Genomic DNA, 27,816 nt, shown 5'->3' with positions numbered 1-27,816 from the left:
AACTGATCTTCCTCCTCCCTAACCAACCCCTGGCAGAGATCGTCAAACTTGGGAGTGACTAGAGATCAAACACAGGACCTTCCTGGATGGTAGGGGTTCAGCTTATGCAACCCACCAAGGGAGCACTTCTCTCAGACAGGCTCGTCTGGGTTTTATGCTCCATAAATCTAGAAAAGTTAGTTCAAGACAAACCAAATGTTCAAAATACAAAATGGATCAAGGAGACCTGGGCTTGTTTAAATCATAATTTTTGTATTGGACTTTTTTTTTGTAAATTATGCAAGTTTTGTTCAAAAAGAAGAAATAAAAATCAACAATTATGAGAATTTCCGTGAATGCCATTCCCTTTTTATCACACATTAACAGGCGCTGTAACTACACAGAACTGGCAACCAAAAATAAAATCATAGCCAATGCAGTCAGAAAGCAACACACAAATAATATAAAGAATTATAACAGTGTCACAGAAAACAGGAACTGACCACCTACATTAAAAGTCTACTTCTGTATATGCTACAATGTGACTGTACTTGGGTTTTCCTAAACACCCGTGCTGTTTATAAAGTGCATTAAAAGCAAATTCTACCTAAAATAGCTGATCATGAAAACCAGGAAAGAGCATTATGCACAGTCCTAAGTTGCGTTTCTTCTCCCACTATCCCCACCCTTCCCCCACCCCCCTCCCACACTTCCCCCCCCCCCCCTCCCCTCCCTACCTATTGCCTTGTAGCACCGATACTCGATATGCACTTAAAATCAATTTTAAAGTCATTGGTAATTTATATATATATATATATATATAGATAATATATATATAATATATTATAATATATCTCACCCTCTCCATTCAAGGCTGTCTGCATAATTCAATACCAGTCATCATAAGGCCTTGAAACTCCTCATTGCTTCGGTAGGTGGACCATGCATTAATCACATTTTTTTTTTAATTACAAATGAAAAAAAAACACAAGGGAAAAAAAGACCAATAACTAGCAAATAAACAATTGCCAATCATATAGATACAAGTGAGAGAAGGCTATTGTTCAATGTTTTACATGACCCCGGTACACTATGCGTTCGTAGTACGTGAGAGTGACAGAATGCAGGATAGAAATCCTGGTGTTTTGGGTTTTTTTTTTGTTTTGTTTTTTAGAAACACAGTGAAATTCTCTCTTCTCTCTATCCTTGACCGGTTAACGAAGTCCAGGGATCTTCGCTGTAGTGGTGCTGCTTCCGCCTTCAGCACCCAAAGGTTTCCTGAGAGGCATATACCATGTAAAGGAAGCCGTCTTCATCCTTCTCCTGCTCGTAGATCTCGGAGATGGAGGTCGAGACGCTGACCATGCTCCGTTGGTTGACCAGCAGGAAGAAGGCTTGGTTTGGGTTCAGCTGGAGTCTGCGCCTGTGAGGGAAGGAGGAACAGCCGTTAAACCTCAGAGAAAGAAACGTGACTGGCAGCAATGGCAAAGTCAGTTCGAGTCGGGAGGAAAAGAAAACGATCGCGTGATAAACCCACATCTTTCACCTCAGGGACATGGATTTCAATCCAGCCAACTTGATGGAATTAAAGTTGTCCCCTCCCTGCTGGGTATAAAGAGCCCATGTAGGGTAGAGTTGCCAACTCTGCTTAGATATATTCCTGGAGGTTTCATCACATGACCACCCAAAGTGTTCCACCACCCCCTACCCCATGTTTTTTTTTGCTACATAAGTGAAAGAAAAAATATTGTTTAATGGTAATTTTCTCCCAGGGTTTGCTGGCAGCAGTGTCCAGAAGATTTACCTTTAATTCCCATGAATGAATAAGAAAAAATTTTTTTTAATTCCCATAGACTCCAGGACAATCCTGGAAGGTTGACAACTCCAGACCTACATGAAACGCATTTGTTCATTTTCGGCCTGTAGGTCCTCAGCACAGAAATGACCCCTAGTTTAGTAATGACTCGCCAATTTGACTCAAGGATCATGAAAAGATGGGGTAATGGAAAAGCTACACAGTTGATTAGTGGGTGCTTGAGTTTGGGACCAAGCGGATTGTAAAGAAAACTTTACACTTTTCTGCCCTATAATTGACTTGAGTGCTGGATGCTAAAATAGAAAACAAATCAATTCCTCAGCAATAAAGTTAACACTGACATTAGGGATTTTAAAGGGAAAATATTCAGGATTTTAAAAAATTTACTCCTGAAAATTGAACTACGCATGAACTTGAATATAATACTTTTCACAAACTCGGGACATCGCAAAGTGCTTTTCAGCCAATGAAACATTTTTAAAAGCATAGTCTCTGTTGTAAAGTAGGAAGCGTGGCAGCCACTCTGTAGTCATCAAGCTCCCATAAACAGCAATGTGATAATGACCAGAGAATGTGTGATGTCAGTTGACGGATAAATAAATATTGGCAGGACACCCAGGAACTTCTCGCCTGCTCTCAATCAAAATAATGCCATGTGATTTCTTGCATCTGAGGGGGCAGATGAATCCTTGATATAAGGTACATACAAGACACTAAATGCGGTCGTTGGTAATCAGGATAGAAAAAAAAAGAAAAATGACATTCAGGATCGCTAAATGTTGCTTAAGCCCAAGACAACAGATGTTGATGGTTGTTAAATATTTATTTCTGAAAGTGTGTGTAACACAATATCACCGTTTCTGTTCAAGATTTTCTTTTGTTGGTGAGAAAAATAATAATGGGGAAAGCCGATTTAAACATGACAGAAGGTTACTAGGGCCCAGGAGAAATCATTGTTGTCCTTTGGTCCTCACTGAATCTTGGGCTTTTCCTGCTCAACACCTGCTACCTCTGACAATAAGGAATGAAAGATGCCCAGGAAGGAACTTGCTTAATAAGCGAGAGAGCAAAATTATAAACAGTTGCTTGCTAGTACGGAACTAAGAGGGACATGTACCCGAGAGCTTGGGGAGCCTACAGTTTCCCACTGCTTTCTCCATGGCAATGCCTCAGCCAATCAGAGTCAGGTTGCCAACCAATCAGCACCCTTTTCTCCTGTAGTATAAATTGTTGAGATCATTTGAAATTTAGCATTTTTGCATTTGTCCTGATGAGTGCATGATGAAAAGCTTTGGTAACATGTCTCTCTTTTCAACAATATTTTTGTAGCACTTCATCACATCAGTCAGAAATATCACAAACTTGGTGTGATGAATTACTTTGTAAATAAAGTAACTGTTATGCTGGCAAACCATGTTTTTTGTACAAAGCAAGATCTCACCAAAAAAAGGGTACGAGAGGAATAAGCAGCTGTTTTTGGTAGTTAATTATAAAGGGAGAAATTGTTGGCCATGGAACAGGAAAGACATCCTCCTCTTCTTCTAATAGCACCACTGGGCCTTTGATATCTACCTGTGTCATCATAGCACAGTGGATGGTCTTCTAGAATGCACATTAAAGATCTCGCACCTCATTCGAAGGCAGTTACTCTGGCAATGCAGCACTGAAGTGTCGGTCCAACCCCACATTCTCAAATCCTGGGCTTTGAATGTACACCATGGGAGACTTAACACACTTGCCACAGAAAGCTGTGGAGGCCAGGTCATTGAGTGTATTTAAGACCGAGATAGATGGGTTCTTGATTGGTAAGGGGATCAAAGGTAACGGGGAGAAGGCGGGAGAACGGGGTTGAGAAACTTATCAGCCATGATTGAATGGCGGAGCAGACTCGATGGGCCGAATGGCCTAATTTCTGCTCCTATGTCTTATGGTCTTATGGCCTGAATATCCACCTTTGAGGTGGATGAGGTAGCTATCATCTTCACTCTGGAGACTTAGATATGGCACGCCCAGGGATCAAACTGCATTTACATAGTGCCTTTCACAACTTCAAAAGTACTTCACTGGCTTTGGGAATTCTTGAAGTATAGTCACATTGACTGCTGTACTGGAGGGGATGCACAGCAGTCAATGTATGCACAGCAAGCTCCCACAAACACTAACGTGATAATGTTCAAATAATCTGTTTTTAATGATGTTGGTCGAGGCATTAATATTGGCCAGGGCACTGGGGAGAACTTCCCTGTTGCCCTTCAAAATAGTATCATGGGTTATTTTACACTCACCTGAAGAGGCTCTCGGATTAACATCTGATGACAGATGACGGAACCTTTATTTTAGCTAATGGGTTTTATTGAATTACCTCATGCTCATCCTCAGACTTTAAAAGGCAGAGGACAGCACTTCATCGGACTGCAGCTTAGGCTGTAACTGACAACATTGAATTGTACAAAGAATACAAGGGCGTTAGCAATGGCGTTAGCACTGTAGATTTTACAGTAGCGGTCAAGCTGAACTATTCACTCAAATAAGTAAATAAAAAAACAGTTGTGACTGCCTTACTAAGCTGTAACAGTATTGAGAAGAATTCCATAGAATAATACAGCACAGAAGGCCGTCATTTGGCCCATCGAGTCTGTGCTGGTCCTTTCCGCATTTCCCTGTAACATTTTCTCCTTCAGGCATTTACCCAATTCCCTTTCGAAGGCTACTATTGAATCTGCTTGTGAACCCATAAAAAGAAAGACTTGTAATGATATATTTTTAAAATTCGTTCATGGGATGCAGGCATTACTGGGAACTGAACCAGGCAAAAAACAGAATGAGTGGAAATAGTTTGGAATCCTTTGCAGTGCTAATTTGGATACCATATAGTCCACAGTTTCTTCTCATCAACAGCCATGATGGATTACCCACCATTAATTTTAAACAAATAACTGTTGCGTTTAGTGTCATTCTTAAGATCTTGTTTCTGTAACCTTAAAGTATTGGCCCTGGACCTAACACATAAGCTACATCTTTTCAGAGTACAGACCCATCACTTTACTTCTTTTCCAGCACCTGAGCAGATTTTTAAAAATATTGGATGACGTGTGCAAGTCATTATTACTAGCTGAAAGATTCAGCAACTAAATAGTCCCTTGGGAGTACAGAACTAGAGTATTGCTCAAAAAAAGAGACATGCTGTCAAAGCTTTTCATTTTGCACTCATCAGGTCAGATGAAGGACAGCAAGAATACCAAATTTCAAAGGGAACACCAATTTATACTGTACGAGAAAAGGGTTCTGATTGGTTGGTAAGTGGACTATTTGTCAAGGCGTGGCCATGGAGAAAGTACCAGGGAACAGTTGTCTACTTGCCAACCAATCAGCACCCTTTTCTCATGCAGTATAAATTGCTGTTCCCTTTGGTATCCTTGTGTCCGTCCTGATGAGTGCAAGACAAAAAGCTTTCAGCGATACTCAAGTTCAGCTCTTAATGATCACAAATATCTTCATCCACGTCCATCTGACACCATGCCCCATTCTCTGATTACAATCAATCATTGTCTTATTTTACTGATGGATTTAACCATTGCTGTACAGAACAAATCGGAAATTTTGAACAAGAAAGCAGCTCTAATCTTAGGCATAATAGTCCTGATCATTAAAATTTGTTAAGCGTAGATTTCTCAGTTAGTAAAAGAACTTCAAACACATTATAGTGACCAAGAAACAATCTGAAGTTTGATCAACCCACAAAATGGCCAAAATATCAAATACTGAAGGTTTTCCCTCATTGCACAACTTTGAGAGTGAGCGAATGAAAATATTTTAGTCACAAAAACACTTTAATCTTCAAACAGCATATTATTAATGATTTGTAGCAAGTAAATACAAAAATTTGTTTAATGTGATTTGACAGAAAAAAAAATTCAAAATATTTTTCCCATACAATTTAGCGGTTGGAAAGTTACCGTGACACATGACAGTCCTGAGATTTTCATACCTGTCGACAACATGAAATTTAAGTCAATAAACCCTTTTTTGTGCTATAAATAGCAAACTGGTCATTGTAATGAGAGATTGGAATGCAATATAGAATGGACACGAAGGAAGATATTTGTAATAATTAGTCGTTGCATGTCCTGACTAACAACATTGACCAAAAAAAAAATCACATAGGAATTGTAAAATGGAAACAGGTCACCCAGAGCAACCAGTTTGTGTTAGTGTTTATCCTCCCCATGGATCCTAATCCCATGTCCCTGTTTTCATATCACTTTAGTCCCCCCTTTCTTTCAAACATCTCTCTAACCAATTCTTAAATATTTGACATGGTCTACACATCTATTGCTAACTGCCATCGTGCATTCCATTGCCTAACGACCCTATGTGTAAACAAGGTTCCTCCTGCCCGCTGTCCTCAATTCTTTATATTTAATCATCTATGTACCCTTGTTCTAGACTTCCCCAACCTTCTAATTCCTTCCTAATTTTAAACTTCTCTCTCAAATCATCCAATAATCTCCTCTGTCTTAATGAAATCAACCCCATTATTTCCTGATGCTAGGCAGCATTTTAGCGAGTCTGTGTTCCATCCTCTCTATTACCTCAAAGTTCTTCCAAACAGGTAGAGTCCAATATTAGTGTTTAGTATTTCAATTGTGGTCTCACTAAAGCTTTAGAAATAAATTTACCATTGCATCCGTGCTTTCATATTTTATAGTTTTATCATTGAACCCAGTATATTCCATGTGCTTTTTCAGGATAAAAATAGCCTACATATCCACAAAGTCTGCTCACAGAAATGCTGCAAAATGCAAGAACGAGTATTAAAAAACGTAATTTTTTTTTTGGGCAGTGCAGTGTTAGGGGAACGTACCCCCACTCTAATGGTCTCCAAAACATTTAGTTGTTGCGCCTGGCCAGGTTTTTCAATGCACAGTGCCTCTGATTTGTTTTGCACAATGTGATATGTGGTAATTATCACAGAACAAGGCTTGCGTGGTACCCTCCAGGCTACTGCTCAGCCACACGCCCTATCAGGAACTTTTCTACACCCATCCTTGAACATAGATTTGTTTTTTTTTAAATTGCATTTTTGTAGCGCCTGTCATGACGGCGTAACATCCCAAAGTGCTTTCTTTACCACTGAAGTACTCATGAAGTGCTGTCACTTTTGTCATATTGGACACTTTTGTAATACTAGAAGTTCCCCTCCAAGCCACACACCTTCCTGACTTGGAAATATATCGCCGTTCCTTCACTGTCACTGGGTCAAAATCCTGAAACTGCCTTCCCAACAGCACTGTGGGGGTACCTACACCACATGGACTGCAACGGTTCAAGAAGGCAGCTCACCACCAGAAGAGGATTGTCAAAGGATACAACGGGATATAGATCGGTTGGAGACTTGGGCGGAGAAATGGCAGATGGAGTTTAATCCGGACAAATGCGAGGTAATGCATTTTGGAAGGTCTAGTACAGGCAGGAATTATACAGTAAATGGCAGAACCCTTAAGTGCATCGACGGGCAGAGGGATCTGGGTGTACAGGTCCACAGGTCACTGAAAGTGGCAACGCAGGTGGATAAGGTAGTCAGGAAGGCATATGGCATGCTTGCCTTCATCGGCAGGGATATTGAGTATAAAAGCTGGGAAGTCATGCTGCAGCTGTATAGAACCTTGGTTAGGCCACACTTGGAATATTGCGTGCAATTCTGGTCGCCACATTACCAGAAGGATATGGAGGCATTGGAGAGGGTGCAGAGGAGGTTTACCAGGATGCTGCCTGGTCTGGAGGTTATTAGCTATGAGGAGAGGTTGGAGAAACTCGGATTGTTCTCACTAGAGCGACGGAGATTGAGGGGCGACTTGATAGAAGTTTACAAAATTATGAGTGGCATGGACAGAGTAGATAGTCAGAAGCTTTTTCCCAGGGTGGAATCCTAGGGGACATAGATTTAAGGTGAGAGGAGAAAACTATAGAAGAGATGTGCGGGGCAAGTTTTTTTACGCAGAGGGTAGTGAGTGTCTGGAATTCGCTGCCAGAGGAGGTAGTGGAAGCAGGTACGATAGTGGTGTTTAATAAGCAGCTTGACAAATACATGAATAGGATGGGAATAGAGGGATACGGACCCCGGAAGTGCAAAATGTTTTAGTTGACGGGCAATATGATCGGCACAGGCTCGGAGGGCCGAAGGGCCTGTTCCTCTGCTGTACTTTTCTTTGTTCTTTGTTCACCACCTTCTTAAGGGCAATTAGGGATGGGCAATAAATGCTGGCCTAGCCAGTGACATCCACATCCCATAAACGAATAAAAAAAAAATGAGGCAGCAAATTTTACACAGCAATATCATAATAACCATCTCATCTGTTTATATAATGTTGATTGGGGTGCAAATATTGCCCAGAGATAACTCCTTTTTTTATAAAAACAGGAAGTGCTGGAAATACTCAGCAAGTCAGGCAGCAGCTGTGGAGAGAGAAACAAAGTTAATATTTCAGGTTGATGACCTTTCATCAACTCTATTCTTCTTCAAAATGGTGCCATGGGATCTCCTACATCCACCTGACAGGACAGATGGGGCCTCCGTTTAAGGTCTCATCCGAAAGACAGCACCTCAGACAGTGTAGTGCTCCCTCAGTACTGCACTTCAATTTTTGCCTGCACGCTGTTCAACTTGTCTCCATATATGTTTTGGACTGGCTCTCCTCTTTTACAGAGAGAATTGAAAGATAAGTATATTGTGTCAGTATATAAACTTGACAGGACAATCTTGATTGTACACAAAGTGTACACTTTGTTCATGACTTTTTATATATTTTTTTTAAAGTTGCTCTCCTTAGTTCAGAGGAAAGTTAAGAGATTTAACAGGTGGTCAAAATCATGAACGGGTTGATAGAGTAAATAAAGAGAGTGTGTTTTCAGCAACATATCCTCTCACTTTTTAAAAAATTCTTTCACAGGACATGGGCGTCGCTGGCTAGGTCAGCATTTTTATTGCCCATCCCTAATTGCCCTCGAGAAGGTGGCGGTGAGCCGCCTTCTTAAACTGCTGCAGTCCATGTGGTGTAGGTACATCCATGGTGCTGTTAGGGAGGGAGTTCCAGGATTTTGGCCCAGCGACAGTGAGGAATGGCGATATATTTCCAAGTCAGGATGGCGAGTGGCTTGGAGGGGACGTTGGAGGCGGTGCTGTACCCATACATCGGCTGTCCTTGTCCTTCTAGGTGGTGGAGGTCATGGGTTTTGAAGGTGCTATAAAAGGAACTTTTGAGTTCCTGCAATGCATCTTGTAAATGCTGGCACTGTGCGTCGATGGCGGAGGGAATGGATATTGAAGGTGGTGGATGGGGTGCCAAATCAAGTGGGCTGCTTTGTCCTGGCTGGTGTCGAGCTTCTTGAGTATTGTAGGAGCTGCACTCATCCAGGCAAGTGGAGAGTATTCCATCACACTCCTGACTTGTGCCTTATAGATGATGGGCAGGTTTTGGGGACTCAGATGGCGAACTATTCTCTGCAGAATTCCCAGCCTTTGACCTGCTCTTGTAGCCACAGTATTTATATTGCTGGTCCAATTCAGTTTGATCGATGGATGTTGATAGTGGGGGATTCAGTGATGGTAATGCCATTGAATGTCAAGGGAAGATGGTTGAATTCTCTCTTGTTGGAGATGGTCATTGCCTGGCACTTGTGTGGTGCAAATGTTACTTGCCACTTATCAGCCCAAGCTTGGATATTGTCCAGGACTTGCTGTATATACGCATGGACTGCTTCAGTATCTAAGGAGTTGTGAATGGTGAACTTTGTGCAATCATCAGTGACATCCCCACTTCTGACCTTATGATGGAAGGAAGGTCATTGATGGAGCAGTTGAAGGTGATTGGGCCTGAGACACTACCCTGAGGAACTCCTTCGGTGATGTCCTGGAGCTGAGAAGACTGACCTCCAACAACCATGACCATCTTCCTTTGTGCTAGGTATGACTCCAACCAGCGGAGAGCTTTCCCCCTGATTCTCATTGACTCCAATTTTGCTAGGGCGCCTTGATGCCACACAGTCAAATGCTTTCTTGTTGTCAAAGGCAGTCACTCTCACCTCCGGAGTTCAGCTCTTTTGTCCATGTTTGAACCAAGGCTGTAATGAGGTCAGGAGCTGAGTGGCCCTGGCAGAACCCAAACTGAGTTCAGTGAGCTGGTTATTGCTGAGCAAGTGCCACTTGATAGCATTGGCAATGACCTCTTCCATCACTTTGCTGATGATCAAGAGTAGACTGATGGGGTGATAATTAGCTGGGTTGGATTTGTCCTGCTGTTTGTGCAGGACATACCTGGGCAATTTTCCACATTGCTGGGTAGATGTCAGTATTGTAGCTATAGCGGTGCGGCAAGTTCTGGAGCACAAGTCTTCAGTATTATTGCTGGAATGTTGTCAGGGTCCATATCCTTTGCTGTATCCAGTGCCTTCAGCAGTTTCTTGATATCATGCGGAGTGAATTGGATTGGCTGAAGACTGGCATCTGTGATGCTGGGGACCTCTGGAGGAGGCCGAGGTGGATCATCCACTCAACACTTCTGGCTGAAGATTGTTGCAAATGCTTCAGCCTTATCTTTTGCACTGTTGTGCTGTGCTCCCTCATCATTGTGGATGGGGATAATTGTGGAACTTCCTCCTCCTCCTCTTCTCAAGTGTGGCTCATTTGTTTATGTAAGTGGCTCCTTTAATTTTTTTTTATATACATGGTCACTCACGAACGGCAACTGGGAGGGGCTGACTCGTACACAGCCAGGCAGCTTACAGGGAACATTGATTTCCAGTCGCAGAAGGGTTGGTAACCAGAAGTCACAGATTTAAGACGATTAATAAAAAAGGACCAGAGGCAACATGAGGAAACCCTTTTTTAAAAAGAAACACAGTAAATTGTTGTAATCTGGAATGCACTGCCTGAGAGGGTGGCAGATACAGATTCACTGGTTTTCAAGCAGGAATTGGATAAATATGTGAAGAGAGAAAAAAAAAAATTAAGAGCTCCAGAGAAATGGGATTAATTGGATAGCTCCAAAAGAGCCAGCACGAGGCACGATGGGCCAAATGGCCCCCTTCTGTGCTGTAGAATTCTAGAATATGATTGGATTTTCAGTGTGAGCTTAAAATGCAGGTTTTATTTATCGGTCTATTTTCCCCCACCTTCCCAAATCTTTCCAAATATTTTTTAATTTATTTTCACAATTCTCTGCAAAGGGTTAATAGTTGCCGGTGATGCTCCTCACACCAGGAAGGTTTCTTCCATCAAAAAACAAGTATCTAATGACTAGCACTTTGAACATGTGTTCATTTGGATCAACTGCAGTCACAACATAGGAGCATCGAAGTGCCTCATTAACAACTCCCTCCAATCCTGGCAGGGACAACAGTCCACCTCAGCAAGACACCAAAAATAAAATATCTCTGCCAACATCAGCTTGGGTCAGGATTTTTATTTAAATTGTGTAAAATACTTAAAATATATATATATATATAAAAAAAAATACTTGATGCTTAATGTTTTATTACTGGTCATACATTTGTAAAGTCTACTGCCTGGTTGACCTGTGGCACGAGCTGTCATGGTGGATACCCAGTATTCCACAGGTAACCAGTGAAAATGACAACCCCAGTGATGTATCTGTCTCCTTCTCCCACACATCCTTTGTCAAAAGGAGGTCCCAATCCCGCTGGGTGGCATGTAATGTGGGTTGTTGCAATACACTCTATGCACTGTGGGTTTCAGTCATCTCCCACACAAGTATAATCCCAAGACCAATAGATATGTACAGATGCGTAAACACATGCGCACACAAAACCCACAAGAATTCCTCCTATTATGTAGATTTTTTTTTATTTTACAATTTTGTTTTAGTTATGAGGAAGGACTGGACTGGCTAGGACTGTCTTCTTTAGAACAGAGGAGGCTGAGGGGAGGTCTCACTGAAATGTATAAAATTATGAGGGGTCTGGATACAGTGGATATTAAGACCTGATGCCCCTTGGTTGAGGGATCCTTAACCAGGTGGCATAGATTGAGGGCAAGAGGTTTAAGAGGGGATTTCAGAGGAAATGTTTTCACCGAGAGGGTGGTGGGGATCTGGAACCCACTGCCTGAAAAGGGTGGTAGAGGCATAAACCCACATTGCATTTAAAAATACTTGGACATGCACCCAAAGTACTGTAATTTACAAGGCTACAGACCAAGAGCTGGAAAGCGGGATTAGGCTGGATGGCTACTTACTGGCCACTGTGGACACAATGGGTCCAATGGCCTCCTTCTGTGCGGCAAATTTCTAGGATTCTATGATTTTCGCATCCAGCCACTCACGTGATTCACTGCTTCGGTAAATTTGCTGGATTACATTGACAGACGAACTGGTCCCGTTTAGGTTGCCACAGAACAGCAGGAAACAGCAGACACCACGCTCCCGGACTATCCCAGGAGAGAGGTACTAATGTCTTATAAATAATAGCTGGCTTCAACCATGTGTTGCAAGTCAGTAATATAACCTTCAGGATAAGATTACTATTGCTCTAATGGTTTGCAACATAACTGAGTCAGCAGATTGTACTGAAAATTGTATTTCTATTCGTGGGCAATATTCCGTGAGTCTGTTGATGGAATTTTATCAAAGCTGCAGCTGGTCACACCTGGCACCAAAACCACCTGAGGCTGTGACACATATTTCCAATCATGATTGGTCATCATTAAAGGATCTGCTAATGCTGCCTTGCCAGTTAGAGTGAGGTGGGTGTGGTTTGACTAATAGGCCCCTCCCTTGCTTCTCAAGGCATTGGCTCCCTTACTGACATAGAGCCCCCCCACCCCAGGCAGCAGTCATTTTTTGGTAAGTGCTGCTCATAACCTTGGCTGGTTGGCCAACCATTTAGTTGTGGGGGACATAAGAATGACCCTGATTCTCTTAACTCAAGTGTTCCCATGTGTGCCTTCCAGCATGGGTCAGCATACAGCAATCCGGAGGGAGAAACTCTACCTTATTTCCTCTTTCCCAACCCCCTGTGCTCGCTTTGGCTCCCCGGTCCACAGAGTCTCAAATTAAAAAATCTCATGCTTGCGTTCAAATCCCTCCTGACCTCTACCCTTCCCCATCTCTTATAATCTTCTCCAGTCCTCCGGGTTCCTGCATTCCTCCAATTCTGGTCTCTGGTGCATCCCGACTTACTTTGCTCTACCACCAGCAGCCGTGTCTTCCGCTATCTTATTCTTCAGCTCTGGAATTCTTTTCCTAAGCCTCTTCCTCCTCCTTTAAAACCCTCCCTAAAACCTGCCACTTGGGCCAAGCTTTTGTTGACCTATCCTGATGTCTCCTTTAGCTCGGTGCAACGTTTCTGCTGAATACCCTCCCATAGAGAGCTTTGGCAAGTTTAACAATGTTAAAGGCACTATATAAATGCAAACTATTGCCGTTTCAAACGGCATTGCTGTCAATTGTAGCAACTCTAATCCTGCCCGTGGAGTTTGTGATTCCCCACATGGAAAACTACTAGTTTCCGTGAATACTTGTGAGATAGCACCAAGTAAAAGTGTTGTGCTTCTGTGTCACGAGAAGTATAGCTGCAACTGGAGCAGGAGTTGCCCTGGCTGCTGTTGTATACCCGCAAACCAAAACCATTTAAAAAGAACTGATTGCCAGAGAGCTAGGAAAATGTCAGCTGAATGTATTTTCACAGGAGGTGAAAGAGGAGAAAATATACAGGCGTACATGATAAATACTTTCCCTTGGATGGTCTATTTAATAACTACTTCAGCCAATTAATGTATTGAATTGATATCAATTGGATTGTATACCAGAGAGTTTGAATTTGAATCCCAAGTCAATTTTCAATTCCAACATCCATTGCCGAATATTTCAATGAAGGATATCAGGGCCTTGCTGCGACTAAACATTAAACATTACCGAACAAAAAATCTACCAATCTCGGTATTAAAATTTTCAACTGACCCCTCAGCAACTTTCTGGCAGCAAGTTCCAGATTTACGTAAAGATGGCCCAGCTCTCATTTTAAAACTCTCCCTTGCTGCGGACTCAATGTCAAAAACAAATATATTCACCAAATATTATAACTTAATATGTTAAACTTGATCAATAGTTCAATTCTCTTGCTTTTATTGGACTTCTATAACCTCTCCATTTCATTTCCAGACTAAAACTGTGAGCACACCTAGCAAAACAAACGGTCTAAAATATATATATGTATATATATATATATAGACTGTGGTTAAACTTCTTTACACCTCTTCTATGAAGAATGCTTAATGTGAGCACTTCCTGTAACAATAGAGGCCTGACATTAGGCCTTGCATTAATATTGCATTAGCAACCAATGGACAGGTGGTGATTCATGTGGCAAAGACTCAACTCTTTTCATGAGACGTGTCATTTTTGTATAAGACAGGGTTTCCAATTCTAATAATGCAAAATAAGGAAAGATGCCAGGATACAATTAAAGAGAGCTGCACTTCACTCCGTTGTTCTATAATTCTGAATTCATTTGAAGGGAGGTACTCACTGTTCTCAACTACCTCATTTGTCTCTTTAAAATGATTAGTTAATGGCAACCTTTGGCCAAAAAAGCTATTTTATGTTCAACTTCTTTCTGTCAGGAATCCTTTGATGGTTTGACAAATATACCCAGTGAGGAATTGAACTTTAGACACCACGTCAGTTTTCTTTAATTCACTCATAGGATGCAAGTGTCGCTAACGCCAACAGCATTTATTGTCCATCCCTAATCGCCCTTGAGAAGGGGGCGGTGAGCTGCCCTCTTGAACCACCGAATCCATGTGGTGTAGGTACACTCACTGTACTGTTAGGGAGGGAGTTCCAGGAGTTTGTCCCAGTCCATAATTCCCTTATTTCTCTCTCCCACATTTTTAAACAGTGGAGCGACAAGCTCGACTTTACAATCCAAAGGAATGGATCCCAAATCAATTTACCTTTGAATGGCTATAGTTAGGACAGCTGTAACTGGCTTCCTTTAAAATCATGGGATGGAAACCACGTCATTTTTTGGTACTTTTGTTTTGCTTACATTAATTTTGTGGAGTCTCTGTCCTGATTAAATATTCGTTTCCTTGTACTGGAAATACTGATGCAAAGTAGTAGTTATTCAACACACCTGCCATTTCCGTATTTTTATTGACAGTATCACTGTTAGCAGTTTAAGGGGTCCATATTGCTCCTGTTCACCCTCTTTCTCTTAATATAATTTTAAAGATTTTTTGTGCTGATTTTCATATTCACACTCTTGTAACTCCTGTTTTATCTGCCTTTGCTGAGATGGAGAAATTTCTTCACCCAGAGAGTGGTGAGCCTGTGGAATTCGCTACCACAGAAAGTAGTTGAGGCCAAAACATTTGTTTGTTTTCAAGAAGGAGTTAAGGAGTTAGATATAGCTGTTGGGGCGAAAGGGATCATAGAATATGGGGAGAAAGCAGGAGCAGGCTATTGAGTTGGATGATCAGCCATGATCATGATGAATGGTGGAGCAGGCTCGAAGGGCCGAATGGCCTATTCCTGCTCCTATTTTCTGTTTCTATGCTGTTCCTCATACCTCTCCAATTTGCCAGGATTGGTGTTTTTTTTTTAAGTTTTATGTTCTCCCTTACCTCTTTCGTCATGGCTATTTTGAGCCAGAAGGGCTCTTGCCCTATAAACTAGTTGTGTATCATTTTTTTTTGAATACCTCACACTGATCGTCTGTCATTATACCCATTAACATATTTTCCCATTTTACTGTGAACCATCTCTGTCTTATCACATTGAAGTCAGCCTTACCTAAACCTAAGATCTTAGTAACTGTTTCACATTTCTCCCTTTCAAATACTAGGTTGAACTTTATCATATGATCGCTATTGGAAAAGTATTCAAGCACTGTCAGTTAAATCAGGCTCATTACTCACCGGTGGCATGTTACAGTTCACACCGGGAGTCCGGGTTGCTGTGGCAACACGCACTTTTACATGCATGATGTAGTCTGGAGCTACGGATGGTGATGGTAGAGGCTCTAAAGCTCTTTCGATCACATGGCTGACCAGGAATCTCTCCCACTCTTAGTGTCTGCCATTGGTGTATGTTGGAAGGATTTGCTGGTTGAAACACAAACTGTTTAGCCGTGTTATGATTGCACCTTGCCATCAGGTCCTAGGTGGGGACTTGAACCTGGAGCTTCTGGTTCAGAGGCTGGGATGCCACCCACTGTGCCATAAGGCCCCCCCATTACTCACAACTAAAACTTATACAGCCTGTCCCCTTCTTGGTTCTAGGATATATTGTTGCAGAAAACCACCATGGGCACACTCAGAAAATCCACTACCTTTCTGGCGTGTGCTGTTCTACTTATCCCAATCAATCAAAGCTGTCTATCTATTAAAATCTTGCTCCACTCCCCCTACTCTGCTTTTTCTTTACGCTTGTCTGATCTCTGTATTTACACAATCTACCACTTCGAGGGGGGCCTAAACATAGCTCCCACTACAGTCTTAAATCCTTTTCTATTTCTTAATTCTACCCAGAATGTCTCCAATGCCTGCTTGCAACTCACTACATCCTGTCTTATCATTGAAGTGATTGCACCTTAATCACTAAGGAAACCTCTCCTCCCCCTCTACCATTTTCCTAGCCTTTCTGCAGATCTCATAACCTGATATATTTAGTTCCTAATATCTTGTTGCAGCTGTGTCTCAGTAATGACTAAAATGTCGTAACCTCCCATTTGCATTTGCACCTGCAGTTCATTTAATTTATTCCTTATCCTCCCTGAGCTTGTGTAAAGAACACTTATTTGGACCATTCACCTTAACTGGTCCTTCTGCTCTAACATTTTACCCACATGTTTCTTATTGCTCTCAGCTGCTTTAGTTACTTTACATCTTTCAGTGTTCTCTTTACCTGTATTGCCTAAAGCTCAATTTCTGACTGTTGCTCTACCCACTCCCCTTTTATTTGTCTTCAAACTAATATTTTATGCCATCTTTTCCACCCGTGTCTTCCCCACCCCCAGTTAGTACTTTAAAGTCATTGCTTGGCAGCACAGAACTTGAGTATAACTAAGAGAGGAAAAAAAAAGAGACATGCTGTCAAAGCTTTTCATCTTGCACTCATCAGGACAGAATCACAAGAATGCCAAATCTAAAAGGGAACAACAATTTCAACCAATCAGCACCCCCTTCTCATGCAGTAGAAAATGTTGTTCCCTTTGAGATTTGGTATTCTCGGGATGGGCAATAAATGCTGGCCTAGCCAGTCATGCCCGCATCTCGTAAATGAATTTTTAAAAATTCTTGTGATTCTATCCTGATGAGTGCAAGTTGAAAAGCTTTGACAGCATGTCCCTTTCCTCAGCAGTACTCTAGTTTAAAGCTCTGAAGAGGAGTCATATGGATTCGAAATGTTAACTCTGCTTCTCTCCCCACAGATGCTGTCAGACCTGCTGAGTTTGTCCAGCATTTTCTGTTCTTATTTCAGATTTCCAGCACCCGTAGTTTTTTTTTTTGCTTTTACTCTTGTTTAAAGTCCTTGTGGCCACTCTATTTATCCATCCTTCTAGGAGCTTGGTCCCAGCCCAGCTCATGTGGAGCCCATCACAACAGTACTGTTCCTTCCCGTCTTACTGTTGGTGCTAGTGACCCATGAAATGGAACCTGGTTTCCCCACACTGCTCCTTTAGCCATGTGTCATCTCCCTAATCTCTTTCTCCATACACCAATTTGCTCGTGACTTGTGTAATGATACAGAAAGTAAAACCCTTGAGGTCCGTCCTTTAATTTAGCTTCTCGTATTCCCAGACAGGACCACTTGTCTACTCATCCTATGTTGATGGTCTTAACATGAATCACAACAACTGGACCCTCCCCCAATAATATCCTATCAAGCCAATTCAAGATGTCCCTCACTTTGGCACAAGGTAGGCAATATTTTGTGTGGGACTCTATCTTGCCTGTCCCTTTTATTATTCAATCCACTACAACAACCACATTACACTCCCCACCACCGTCCCCCCTCCCTTCAGACAGCTTCCTGCTCCAAGGTGCCATGGTCATCAGTTTTCTGGCTATCATTCCAACAGTTTTTATCCTCCTCACAGGTAAACAAACACATTGTACCTGTCGAATAGGATCAGTTCCTGCATATCCTCAATCTCTGTCTCACCTGGGTTCCCCTTACTCTGCACACCATCGGTCTCACCAATCCCATACTGAACTTGTTCCTCTCTACAAGAAGTGACTGAAGTCTGGAGCAAATTATCCAATAATTTTCCCTCTTTCCCCACCCCACCCCACACGTGTCACAGAGTATCTCCAACTTGCACCCCAGCTCAAGAACTCTGAGGCAGAGACTCGAGATTGAGACATCTGCTGCAGGTGTATTTGCTTGGGTCAGTCTTGACACCCACAAACTTCCATCTACTTCTTAGTTTGTTGTAATTTTTTTTTCTTTTTCCACACGAATTTTAAATCCTGCCTCAAGCTTACACAAACCACAAGTACTGAAGACAAAGAACAGCACCTCCTTCCCCCAAATTCCCAAGTTTCACACTCCATCTGTGACAGACTTTGAGAGTCAGCAGATACTGTTTACTTTTACATAGCTTTTTGAATCACACCTAAGTTACAAACGCTCACTCACGGAATTATTACAACACAGGAGACCATTTGGCCATCGTGTCGGCACCAGCTCTCCGAAAGAGCAATTCACCTAGTGCCATTCTCCCGCTTTCTTCTCTATAATCCTCCTTTTTCAGGGAAAAGTTTAATTCCCTTTTGAATGCTTCAACTGAACCTACCTACCACCACCACAATCTCAGGCAGACCGTAACCACTTGCTGTGTAAAAAAGCTTTTTCTCATGTCACTTTTGCTTCATTTGCCAATTTACCATTTTACGATACCTATAGAAGGCTTTGGGATTCCCTTTTATATTGGCTGCCAGTTTCTTTTCATACCCCCTCTTTGCTTCTCTTATTTGCTTCCTACATCCTATACACAGCCTGGTTCTCAATTATATTTTCTACGTGATATCTGTCATAAGCACACTTTTTTTTGTCTTTATCTTAATTTCCATCTCATTTGTCATCCAGGGTGCTCCGGATTTGTTTGACCTACCTTTCCCTTTCGAGGGAATATACCTCGACTGTGCCCAAAATGTCTAACTTGAGCTTCCTGTTCATATTAATTAACACCTATTCAGGTAATCACTTACCGTTGATTGACAGTTAACTACCAAATAAGGCAGTTTCTATTAGCCAACTTGCAGTTTCTCTAAGAGTTTTAAAGTTCAACGTTAACTTCAAAGTGTTGAACTAAATTTCAGTTTGGGATATACTTGCCAGCTACTTACCAGAGAATTCCCATTCTCACCAAATTCCCAATTTTTACTCTGTTTACAATGTGCTCCACTTGTAAATAATACCATTATGCCACCACCTAAAGCATTACTGGACTAGTATTCCAGAGGCCCAGGGTAATGCTCTGGGGACTCTGGTTCGAATCCCACCATGGCAAGTGGTGAAATTTGTAATTCCCGATTTTTAATGAATTCAAGCCTGATGTTAACCCCAAAACCATTGTCGATTGTTGAAAAAAAAACCCACCTGGTTCACTAATGTCCTTTAGGGAAGGAAATCTGCCATTCTTACCTGGTCTGGCCTACATGTGACTCCAGACCCACAGCAATGTGGTTGGCTCTTAAATGCCCTCTGAACAAGGGCAGTTAGGGATGGGCAATAAATGCTGGCCTAGCCAGCAACGCCCACATCCCACGAACAAATGTAAAAAAAATACTCTGAAATCATAACTGAATATCCTGACATCTGACCTTTTGAAGGGAAGGTCACTGAAGGAGTTGAAGATGGTAACTGACTCAAATCTTAGGCCTTAATGAGTTTGCTACAATTGTCTCAACACTGCTTTTGGGCGCTGGCAAAAGACAAACTTGGGTAGCGTTCCTGCTCTTTATCACTACCTGATGATACTGAACAGAAGTGCACATGTAAACGTTAGGTATGGACAAGATAACAGAATTAGACAGAATGTACAGAACAACACAAAAAGAGCCATTCAGCCCAAATGCTCAGTACTAATGTTTATGTTCCATATGAACCACCTCCTACCAGACTTTATCTAATCCTATCAGCATATCCTTTTATTCCTTTATTCCTCATGTTTATCTGGCTTCCCCTTAAAAGCAACTATGCTATTCACCTCAACCTTCAGGTAAAGTAGTACCTCCAATATTCCCTGTTGAATTTATTAGTGATTATGGCCCCTAGCATTGGCTGCCCCTACCAGGGGGCACATCAGCCTGAATGTTCCTGTGGGCAGCAGGAACCTGATGCTGGGATTATATGCGGGTCCCGAGCCCACGCTCGTCGTCAAGGTGCTCGCCAGCAGAACGTTATGTGAGGCGGGATCTTAATTGGCCACCTCCACCTTCACTGTCCAATTAAGGATGGTGGGCATTTGCTGAGGTGGGAGTCCCAGTGAGACTGGATGGTTGGAGCCCCTCCACAGGAAAGGTTTGGGCTGTGGCTGAGGCCTTTTCATCACTGTGGCTCATTCATTTTGCCAGTGAGAGGAGGCAACAAAGACCCTCTGGCCTGCCACTGGGGAGGTTGCCTCCAAGTTGCTGCTCATCTCCGAACTGAGAAGCGGTCCAATGCCAGTAAAATGCAGGAAGGTTCAGAAAATAGCCCCTAAGTGAAGCCGCTATTTAGTTGCCTTTCTTAATGGAGTGGGTTGCAGATTCCCATGCAAGCCTGCCCCTGTAAACTCGCCTGGGGGTGGCACAGCATCAGGGAACAACTATACTGTCCCTCCTCCGAACCCACTTCCACTGTAAAATTCAGCCAATCTTTCCTATATCTTCCATATCAAACTCCTTTTGCAATGTTATAAATCTCTTATCAAGTCAACCCTGAGCTTTCTCTTTTCTTGAGAGAAGAGCCCTAGCTTGTTCAATCATCCCTGGCCAGTAAAACCTCTCAGTTCTGGTATCATCCTTGTAAAATCTTATTTGCAATTTCACACAGCACCTCTATATCCTTTAAATAATAGAGCCCAGAACTCTGGGTTATACTTCACGTGTGTTCTAACCAAAGTTCTATACACGTTTAACCTAACCTACCTGCTTTTCACAGAGTGAAGAAATTTCTCCTTATCTCACTCCTAACTGGCCACCTCCTAACCCTGAGACTAGAGCCCTAATTGTAGATTCTCCAACCAGAGGAAACAGCCTCCAAATATCTACCCTATCAATCCCTTTGAGAATTTTATATGTTCAATAAGATTACCTCTCATTCTTCTAAATTCCAGAGAGTAGAGGTCCATTCTATTCGAACTCTCCCTCATAGCACAAGAGCCCCATCCCAGGAATCAATCTAGTGAACCTTTGTGGCAATTCTTCTTAGGAAAGTTCATCCTTCCTTAGCTAACGAGACCAAAACCGTATACCAGTACTCTCATCAATTGCAGCAAGACATCTTTTACACCAGCCCCCTTGCAATAAAGGCCAACATGTCATTTGCCTTCCTAGTTGCTTGCTGTCTCTACATGTTAATTTTCTGTGATCCTCGTACAAGCACAGTCAAATCCCTCTGAGCATCAACATTTGTTAGTCTAGGCTTGTAATTTCATCCCTGATCACAATGCTTATACAATTTGGATTATGTTTAAAGAAAAGTGATTCAATTGAAATAGGAAACTCAGGCAGGTCGGTCGTATATTGCTTTAGATCTTAATCAAGACCAAGTTTATATGTTAACAACGCAAAACCAAAACACCGGTTCCCAATGCAAACAGCATAAATGATTCTCTACGGAATAACCGTGCCAGCATTTTTCTATAGAAGATCAGCCAAATACAGCTGCGTGACTCGAGCTGGAACTCTGACTCTAAGTATGCACAAAAAAAAAAATCTCCACTGAACTTGGTTTATAATTTGAACTTGGCATCAAATACAAGGAAATCCAGAGACCCTTTGGGGAACTGATCTCAATCCTGAATCCAGATGGTGATCAGGGCCGCTTCCAATCTCATTCTCCTGTTTTGTTTCAGCTCTTACAACGTTTGAGCGAAGCAAGTTTATTTTAAAGAAAATAACAGCACCACTCCATTGAACTGGGAATTAGTGTACCGTATACACCCTGTAAAGGGATTACTGCACTGGAGTTTAACAGCAGAATTTTAATGTGCCCATGCAGGGCATTGTGATCCAGGCTAACACTGGCAATTACTTAGGGACAAGGTGGCACTCTAAAAACCGAGTGTCAGTTACATGTTGATTTTGCGTCCTCTCAATTTATCCCATTTTCTCCTTTCTTTCGCTCTCACCCTTCCCTCTGACTTCTGCTTGACATTTTGCCACAGAAGCACAGTGAGTAACAGATGATCACAGGTACCCTCCATCCAAACCATTCTCTAATGCAACATTCTGTGGTTCCCCCAGGTTTTTTTTTTAAGTTTAACAAAACGTGACTGATCTGTAGGATTCACTCAGAGAGCGATATTTTAAAATGCTTTCAAGGTCAATGCCGAAAGAGGAAGTACAGGATAGCAGCTTTAAAAACACAGGACATAATCTGGCTGCTATCCTCGAGAGACTGGAGAACGAACGGAAGCATGAAGCCAAGAATATGTCTTGGTTCTGAAAGGATCTAGAATTTAAAAGTTAGGTATATAACATAAACGCAACCCTGGCCTAATGAGAGCACTGCCTTACTGCTCTCCTGAAAGGGGGGTGTTGGGAATGATTCCAAGGGCAGGACCCTCTAATAGCTCATCAAATGAATTTTGATGTTAGGAGAAACATAGGTGGGAGGTGATGGTCTACTGGTATTGTCACTGAACTAGCAAGGGTAATGCTCTGGGGACCTGGGTTTGAATCCTGCCACAGCAGAGATATAACAATATACAATTTACAAAATTGTCTGGAGACCCCATGAAGTCTCATGGCATCAGGTCAAACACAGGCAAGGGAACCTCCTGCTGATTACCACGTACTGCCCTCCCTCAGCTGATGAATCAGTGCTCCTCCATGTTGAACACCAGAATGTACCAGAATGGGTGGAGGACCTCAATGTGGCTTGGTAGCACCACTACTGACCGAGCTGGTTGAGTCCTAAGTGGCATAGCTGCTAGACTGGGTCCACGGTAGGTGGTGAGGGAACAAAGAAGAGGGAAACCTGCCTGCCGCAGCTGCATCTGTCCATGACAGTATCGGTAGGAGTGACCGCCATACCATCATTGTGGATTCTCACATTGAGAATACCCTCCATCATGTTGTGTGGCACTATCACTGTGCTAAATGGGATAGATTTTGAGCAGATATAGCAACTCAAGACTGGGCATTCAGCAGCAGCAGAATTATACTTGAACGCAACCTTATGGCCCGGCATATCCCCCACTCTACCATTTCCATCAAGCCAGGGGATCAATGAAGACTGCAGGATGGCATGCCAGGAGCAGCACCAGGCATAAATGAGGTGTCAACCTGGTGAAGGTATAACACAGGACTACTTGCGTGCCAAACAGCATAAGCAGCAAGTGATACACAGGACTAAGCGATTCCACAACCAACGGATCAGATCACTTGTGCTCCAGAGCTTGCTGCGCCCCTAGCCAAGATGTTCCAGTACAGCTACAATATTGACTTCTACCTGGCAATATGGAAAATTGCCCAAGTATGTACCATACACAAAAAGCAGGACAAACCCAACCTGGCCAATTATCGCCCCATCAGTCTACCCTCGATCATCAGTAAGGTAATGGAAGAGGATCATCAACAGTGCTATCAAGCGCCACTTGCTTAGCAATAACCTGCTCACTGATGCTCAGTTTGGATTCTGCCAGGGCCACTCAGCTCCTGACCTCATTACAGCCTTGGTTCAAACATGGATAGAACAGCTGAACTCCCGAGGTGAGGTGAGAGTGACTGCCCTTGACATCAAAGCCACATTTGACACAGTGTGGCATCAAGGAGCCCCAGCAAAACTGGTGTCAATGGGAATCTGGGAGAAAACTCTCCACTGGTGGGAGTCATACTTAACACAAAAGGAAGATGGTTGTGGTTGTTGGAGGTCAGTCATCTCAGCTCCAGGACATCACTGCAGGAGTTCCTCAGGGTAGTGTCCTCGGCCCAACCATCTTCAGCTGCTTCATCCAATGACCTTCCTTCCATCATAAAGTCAGAAGTGGGGATGTTCGCTGATGATTGTGCAATCTTCAGCACCATTCGCGACTCCTCAGATACTGAAGCAGTCCATGTCCAAATGCAGCAAAACCTGGACAATATCCAGGCTTGGGCTGACAAGTGGCAAGTAACATTCGCGCCACACAAGTGCCAGGCAATGACAAACAAGAGAGAATCCAACCATTGCCCCTTGATGTTCAATGGCATTACCATCACTGAATCTCCCACTATCAACATCCTGGGAGTTACCATTGCCCAGAAACTGAACTGGACTAGCCATATAAATACTGTGGCTACAATAGCAGGTCAGAGGCTAGGAATTGTGCAACGAGTAACTCACCCCCCGACTCTCCAAAGCCTGTCCACCATCTACAAGGCACAAGTCAAGGAGTGTGATGGAATACTCGCCACTTGCCTGGCCAAGTGGAGCTCCGACATCACTCAAGAAGATTGACACCATCCAGGACAAAGCAACCCACTTGATTGGTACCACATCCACAAACATTCACTCCCTCCACCATCGACACACAGTAGCATCAGTGTGTACCATCTACAAGATGCACTGCAGGAATTCACCAAGGCTCCTTCAACAGCACCTTCCAAACCCACAACCACTACCTTCTAGAAGGACAAGGGCAGCAGGTAGATGGGAACACCACCACCTGGAAGTTCCCCTCCAAGTCACTCACCATCCTGACTTGGAAATATATCGCCGTTCCTTCACTGTTGCTGGGTCAAAATCCTGGAACTCCCTTCCTAACAGCACTATGGGTGTACCTACACCACATGGACTGCAGCAGTTCAAGAAGGCAGCTCATCACCACCTTCTCAAGGGCAACTAGGGATGGGTAATATATGCTGGCACAGCTAGCGAAGCCCACATCCCATGAATGAATAAAAAAAAAGGAACAGGAGTGGGCCATTCAACCCCTTCTGCCTGGAGCTAAGGAGTGTGCATTCACCAAGCAGCTTCTACACCATAAGACCATAAGACATAGGAGCAGAAGTAGGCCATTCAGCCCATCGAGTCTGCTCCACCATTCAATGAGATCATGGCTGATCTGATAATCCTCAACTCCACTCTCCTGCCTTTTCCCCATAATCCTTGATTCCCTTGGGGACATGAAAGATAACTGTAGAGACCACACTGGGCAGAATGAAGGGGCGTTTGTGTGTCTTCATAATAGATATTTCCCTGGCCTGTATGTCACAGCACACAGTACGTTTACCCACGCCACAAGCAAATCTGCTCCCTCTAGTATTTACTGCACAGCAGACACTTTTGATTTGCAGCAGGCTGCTGTATGGTCATGTCTGAATTTTTAATTTATTTTTCTCTCTTCCTTTTTTAAAAAAAGGTTCCTCACATCAGTTCCCTTGCTTCAAATGACAGAGGCATTTTATGCAAGGGGACATTGGCCCACATTAAATAGGTCTACCCTCTCCGCTGTTTGTATATATATTTTTTAAAACTTACATTTCAAACCAAGTTCCCACTTAACATCCTGCGCCTCCACACCAGAGGTGGCTTTTGCTTCCTGTCGCCTTTGCTGGGAAGGTAACACTTACCGAATAATTTTAACAAGTTCACTCATATTGACATGGTCAGGAACTAAGAATTTGGTCTTGTCCAGCACTGGCAGCTGCTTCTCCCCCTTGTACCTTTCAATGATCACCTGTTGGCAAAACAGATTCAAGGTGAAGAGATACACGATAACAATCTTTTCTTTCAAAAAGTTTAATAACATAGCAAAGACTCCATGCACTAGATTGTTCCTTTAATTAATTTCGGAAAAAAAATTGGTATACCAAAACTACGGTAGAATCACCACTATCCATTGCAATGGAGAGAGCATCTTCCAATCGTTGTTGGTTTCCCTTCATTAGTGAAAATGGCTGTTTATTGTGTACATAGATACAGTCAGCTGGTGTGTTCTCTAACCTCGCTGTGGAGCCTGATTGCAGACCTGCATGGCTTTCCACAGTACTGGCAGGGATAAACTGTCTGATTTTGTTGGGACTGCCTGGTCTTTCTAGTTTACCTTTTGTCCTTTGCTCTTTGAAGGAAACAATGCCATTACTCGAGATCTCACCCCAGGTAGTCCTTGCTGCAGTTTGCTCCCAGTCTGTGGTGGATATGCTACCAAGGTTCATCTTGAACCTTAATCTCGGTCTACCTCACAGGTGGCATCCAAACTTAAACTGTGAACACATGACCCCCTTAGGGATGCTATCATCAGTCACCCTGGAGTCCCCTTCATCTGAGCTGGACACTGATCATGTGCTTCAATTCCAGACATTTCTGCTCTTTGAAGTACCTCAGTATTGGGCACTTTGTCCTCCCAATTGATACCCATGATGTTCCGAATGCATCTCCGGTGGAACCTGTCCAATTGCTTAATATGTCTGAAGTAGATAGACCATGTCTCACAGGCATATGGGAAGGAAGGTATTGCCATAGCTTTTGTACACAGCAAGTTTTGTTGTAAGTTTGATATCGCATTTCCTCCAGAGTGTCTTGTGTAAATGGGCAAATGCTGAGCTGGCTCTGGCAATTTTATTGTCACTGTCAATACAGACATTTCTGAAGACTGTGTTTCTGAGATAGGTAAAGTTATCTACAGCCTGCTGGGCTGTGTCATTGACAGTTCTAGTAGGTGGGGTATAGTCAGAGTTTAGTGCTAGTTGGTGGAATATCTCAGTCTTCCTTAAACTGATGGTTAGCCCATAGTCATCAGCTGCCTTTGAAAAACAGCCCATGATGCTTTGAAGGTCATGCTCACAAGTGTGACACAAGGGCACAGTCATCGGCAAACAGCAACTCCCATATCATCATCTCTGACACCTTAGTTGAGGATTTCGGTCATCTCAGGTTGAAGAGATTGCCTTCTGTCCTTATTTGGATGTATGTTCCATCAACATTTCCATCAAATGCACCAGAAAGCATGGCAGCAAAGAATATACTGAAAAGCACAAGGACCATGACACATCGCTGCTTCACACCATTTGTTATGTCAATGGGGGTCAGTGTATTCACCACAGTGACTCTGGCAGTCATTCCATTATGAAACTGCTACATCAGATTTCCAGCTCCATCAGGATGTCCAGGTTTGGCTATGACTTTCAACAAGGTTTCCCTATTTAATGTGTCAAAGGCCTTCATCAGGTCAACAAGGGCACAGTGGAGTCATTTCTCTTGCAATTGCCGAAGGGTGAAGATCATGCTGCAAGTGCCTCTGCCTTTCCTGAACCCACCAGAAATTGGAGGATAATTATCAATACATAAGTTTTGATCTTACACAAAATAAACCCTGGGCATGGGAATGTAAACCAGCACAAAGCAAATGCATTTAATCTTTTATAGACTGTGAGGGGGAGAGAGGAGGAGATTGATGATAATGGACTGGGCATTAAGGCAGATTCTCAGATGGCTTTTTGCTTCATGAAACTTTTGGCAGATAATTAGGAAGGTAGGTCACTGCAGTGCAAGCAGTAGAGGGTCCCACTATTTCAGATTGCCCAATGTCCCCAGTGAAATTTGTAACTGCTGTTCACAGAGTTCAAACTATGGTCCTTGGGCTACATGAGACCCCTAGCCTTGGAAATTGGTCCACAAAGCCCAGAAAGCTCTGTCCTATTTTGTTTATACTTTGCTAGTCCTGTTAAGTTATTGTTGGTTTTGCAGTTTTATTAGTAGATAATCCTAAATCCTGGTTAGTATGGACAACTTGAGACATATGCAAGTCAAACTATTTCAATGTTATTTGTATGGTCCACAAGGTTCTGTGTGCACCCAAATGTC

General features: G+C 42.8%; 1 protein-coding gene across 1 annotated transcript in view; it reads right to left on the bottom strand.

Moving 5' to 3' along the window:
* Positions 1-231: 231 nt before the first annotated feature.
* LOC144688424 (microtubule-associated protein 1 light chain 3 alpha) overlaps positions 232-27,816 on the bottom strand; it is a 32,714-nt gene continuing 5,129 nt past the window's right edge. Inside the window, exons 3-4 of the mRNA XM_078554935.1 lie at positions 25,584-25,690; positions 232-1,402 (exon numbers count right to left, since the gene is read on the bottom strand). Coding sequence (XP_078411061.1) covers positions 1,240-1,402; positions 25,584-25,690 — 270 coding nt within the window. The 3' untranslated portion in view covers positions 232-1,239. The remainder of the gene's footprint in view (positions 1,403-25,583; positions 25,691-27,816) is intronic.

The sequence above is a fragment of the Cetorhinus maximus genome, chromosome 13 (genome assembly GCF_964194155.1).
Source record: "Cetorhinus maximus chromosome 13, sCetMax3.hap1.1, whole genome shotgun sequence".
Classification (NCBI taxonomy): domain Eukaryota; kingdom Metazoa; phylum Chordata; class Chondrichthyes; order Lamniformes; family Cetorhinidae; genus Cetorhinus; species Cetorhinus maximus.
Note: the sequence above shows the minus strand (reverse complement) of the source record. Positions and strands in the feature narration are given on the sequence as shown.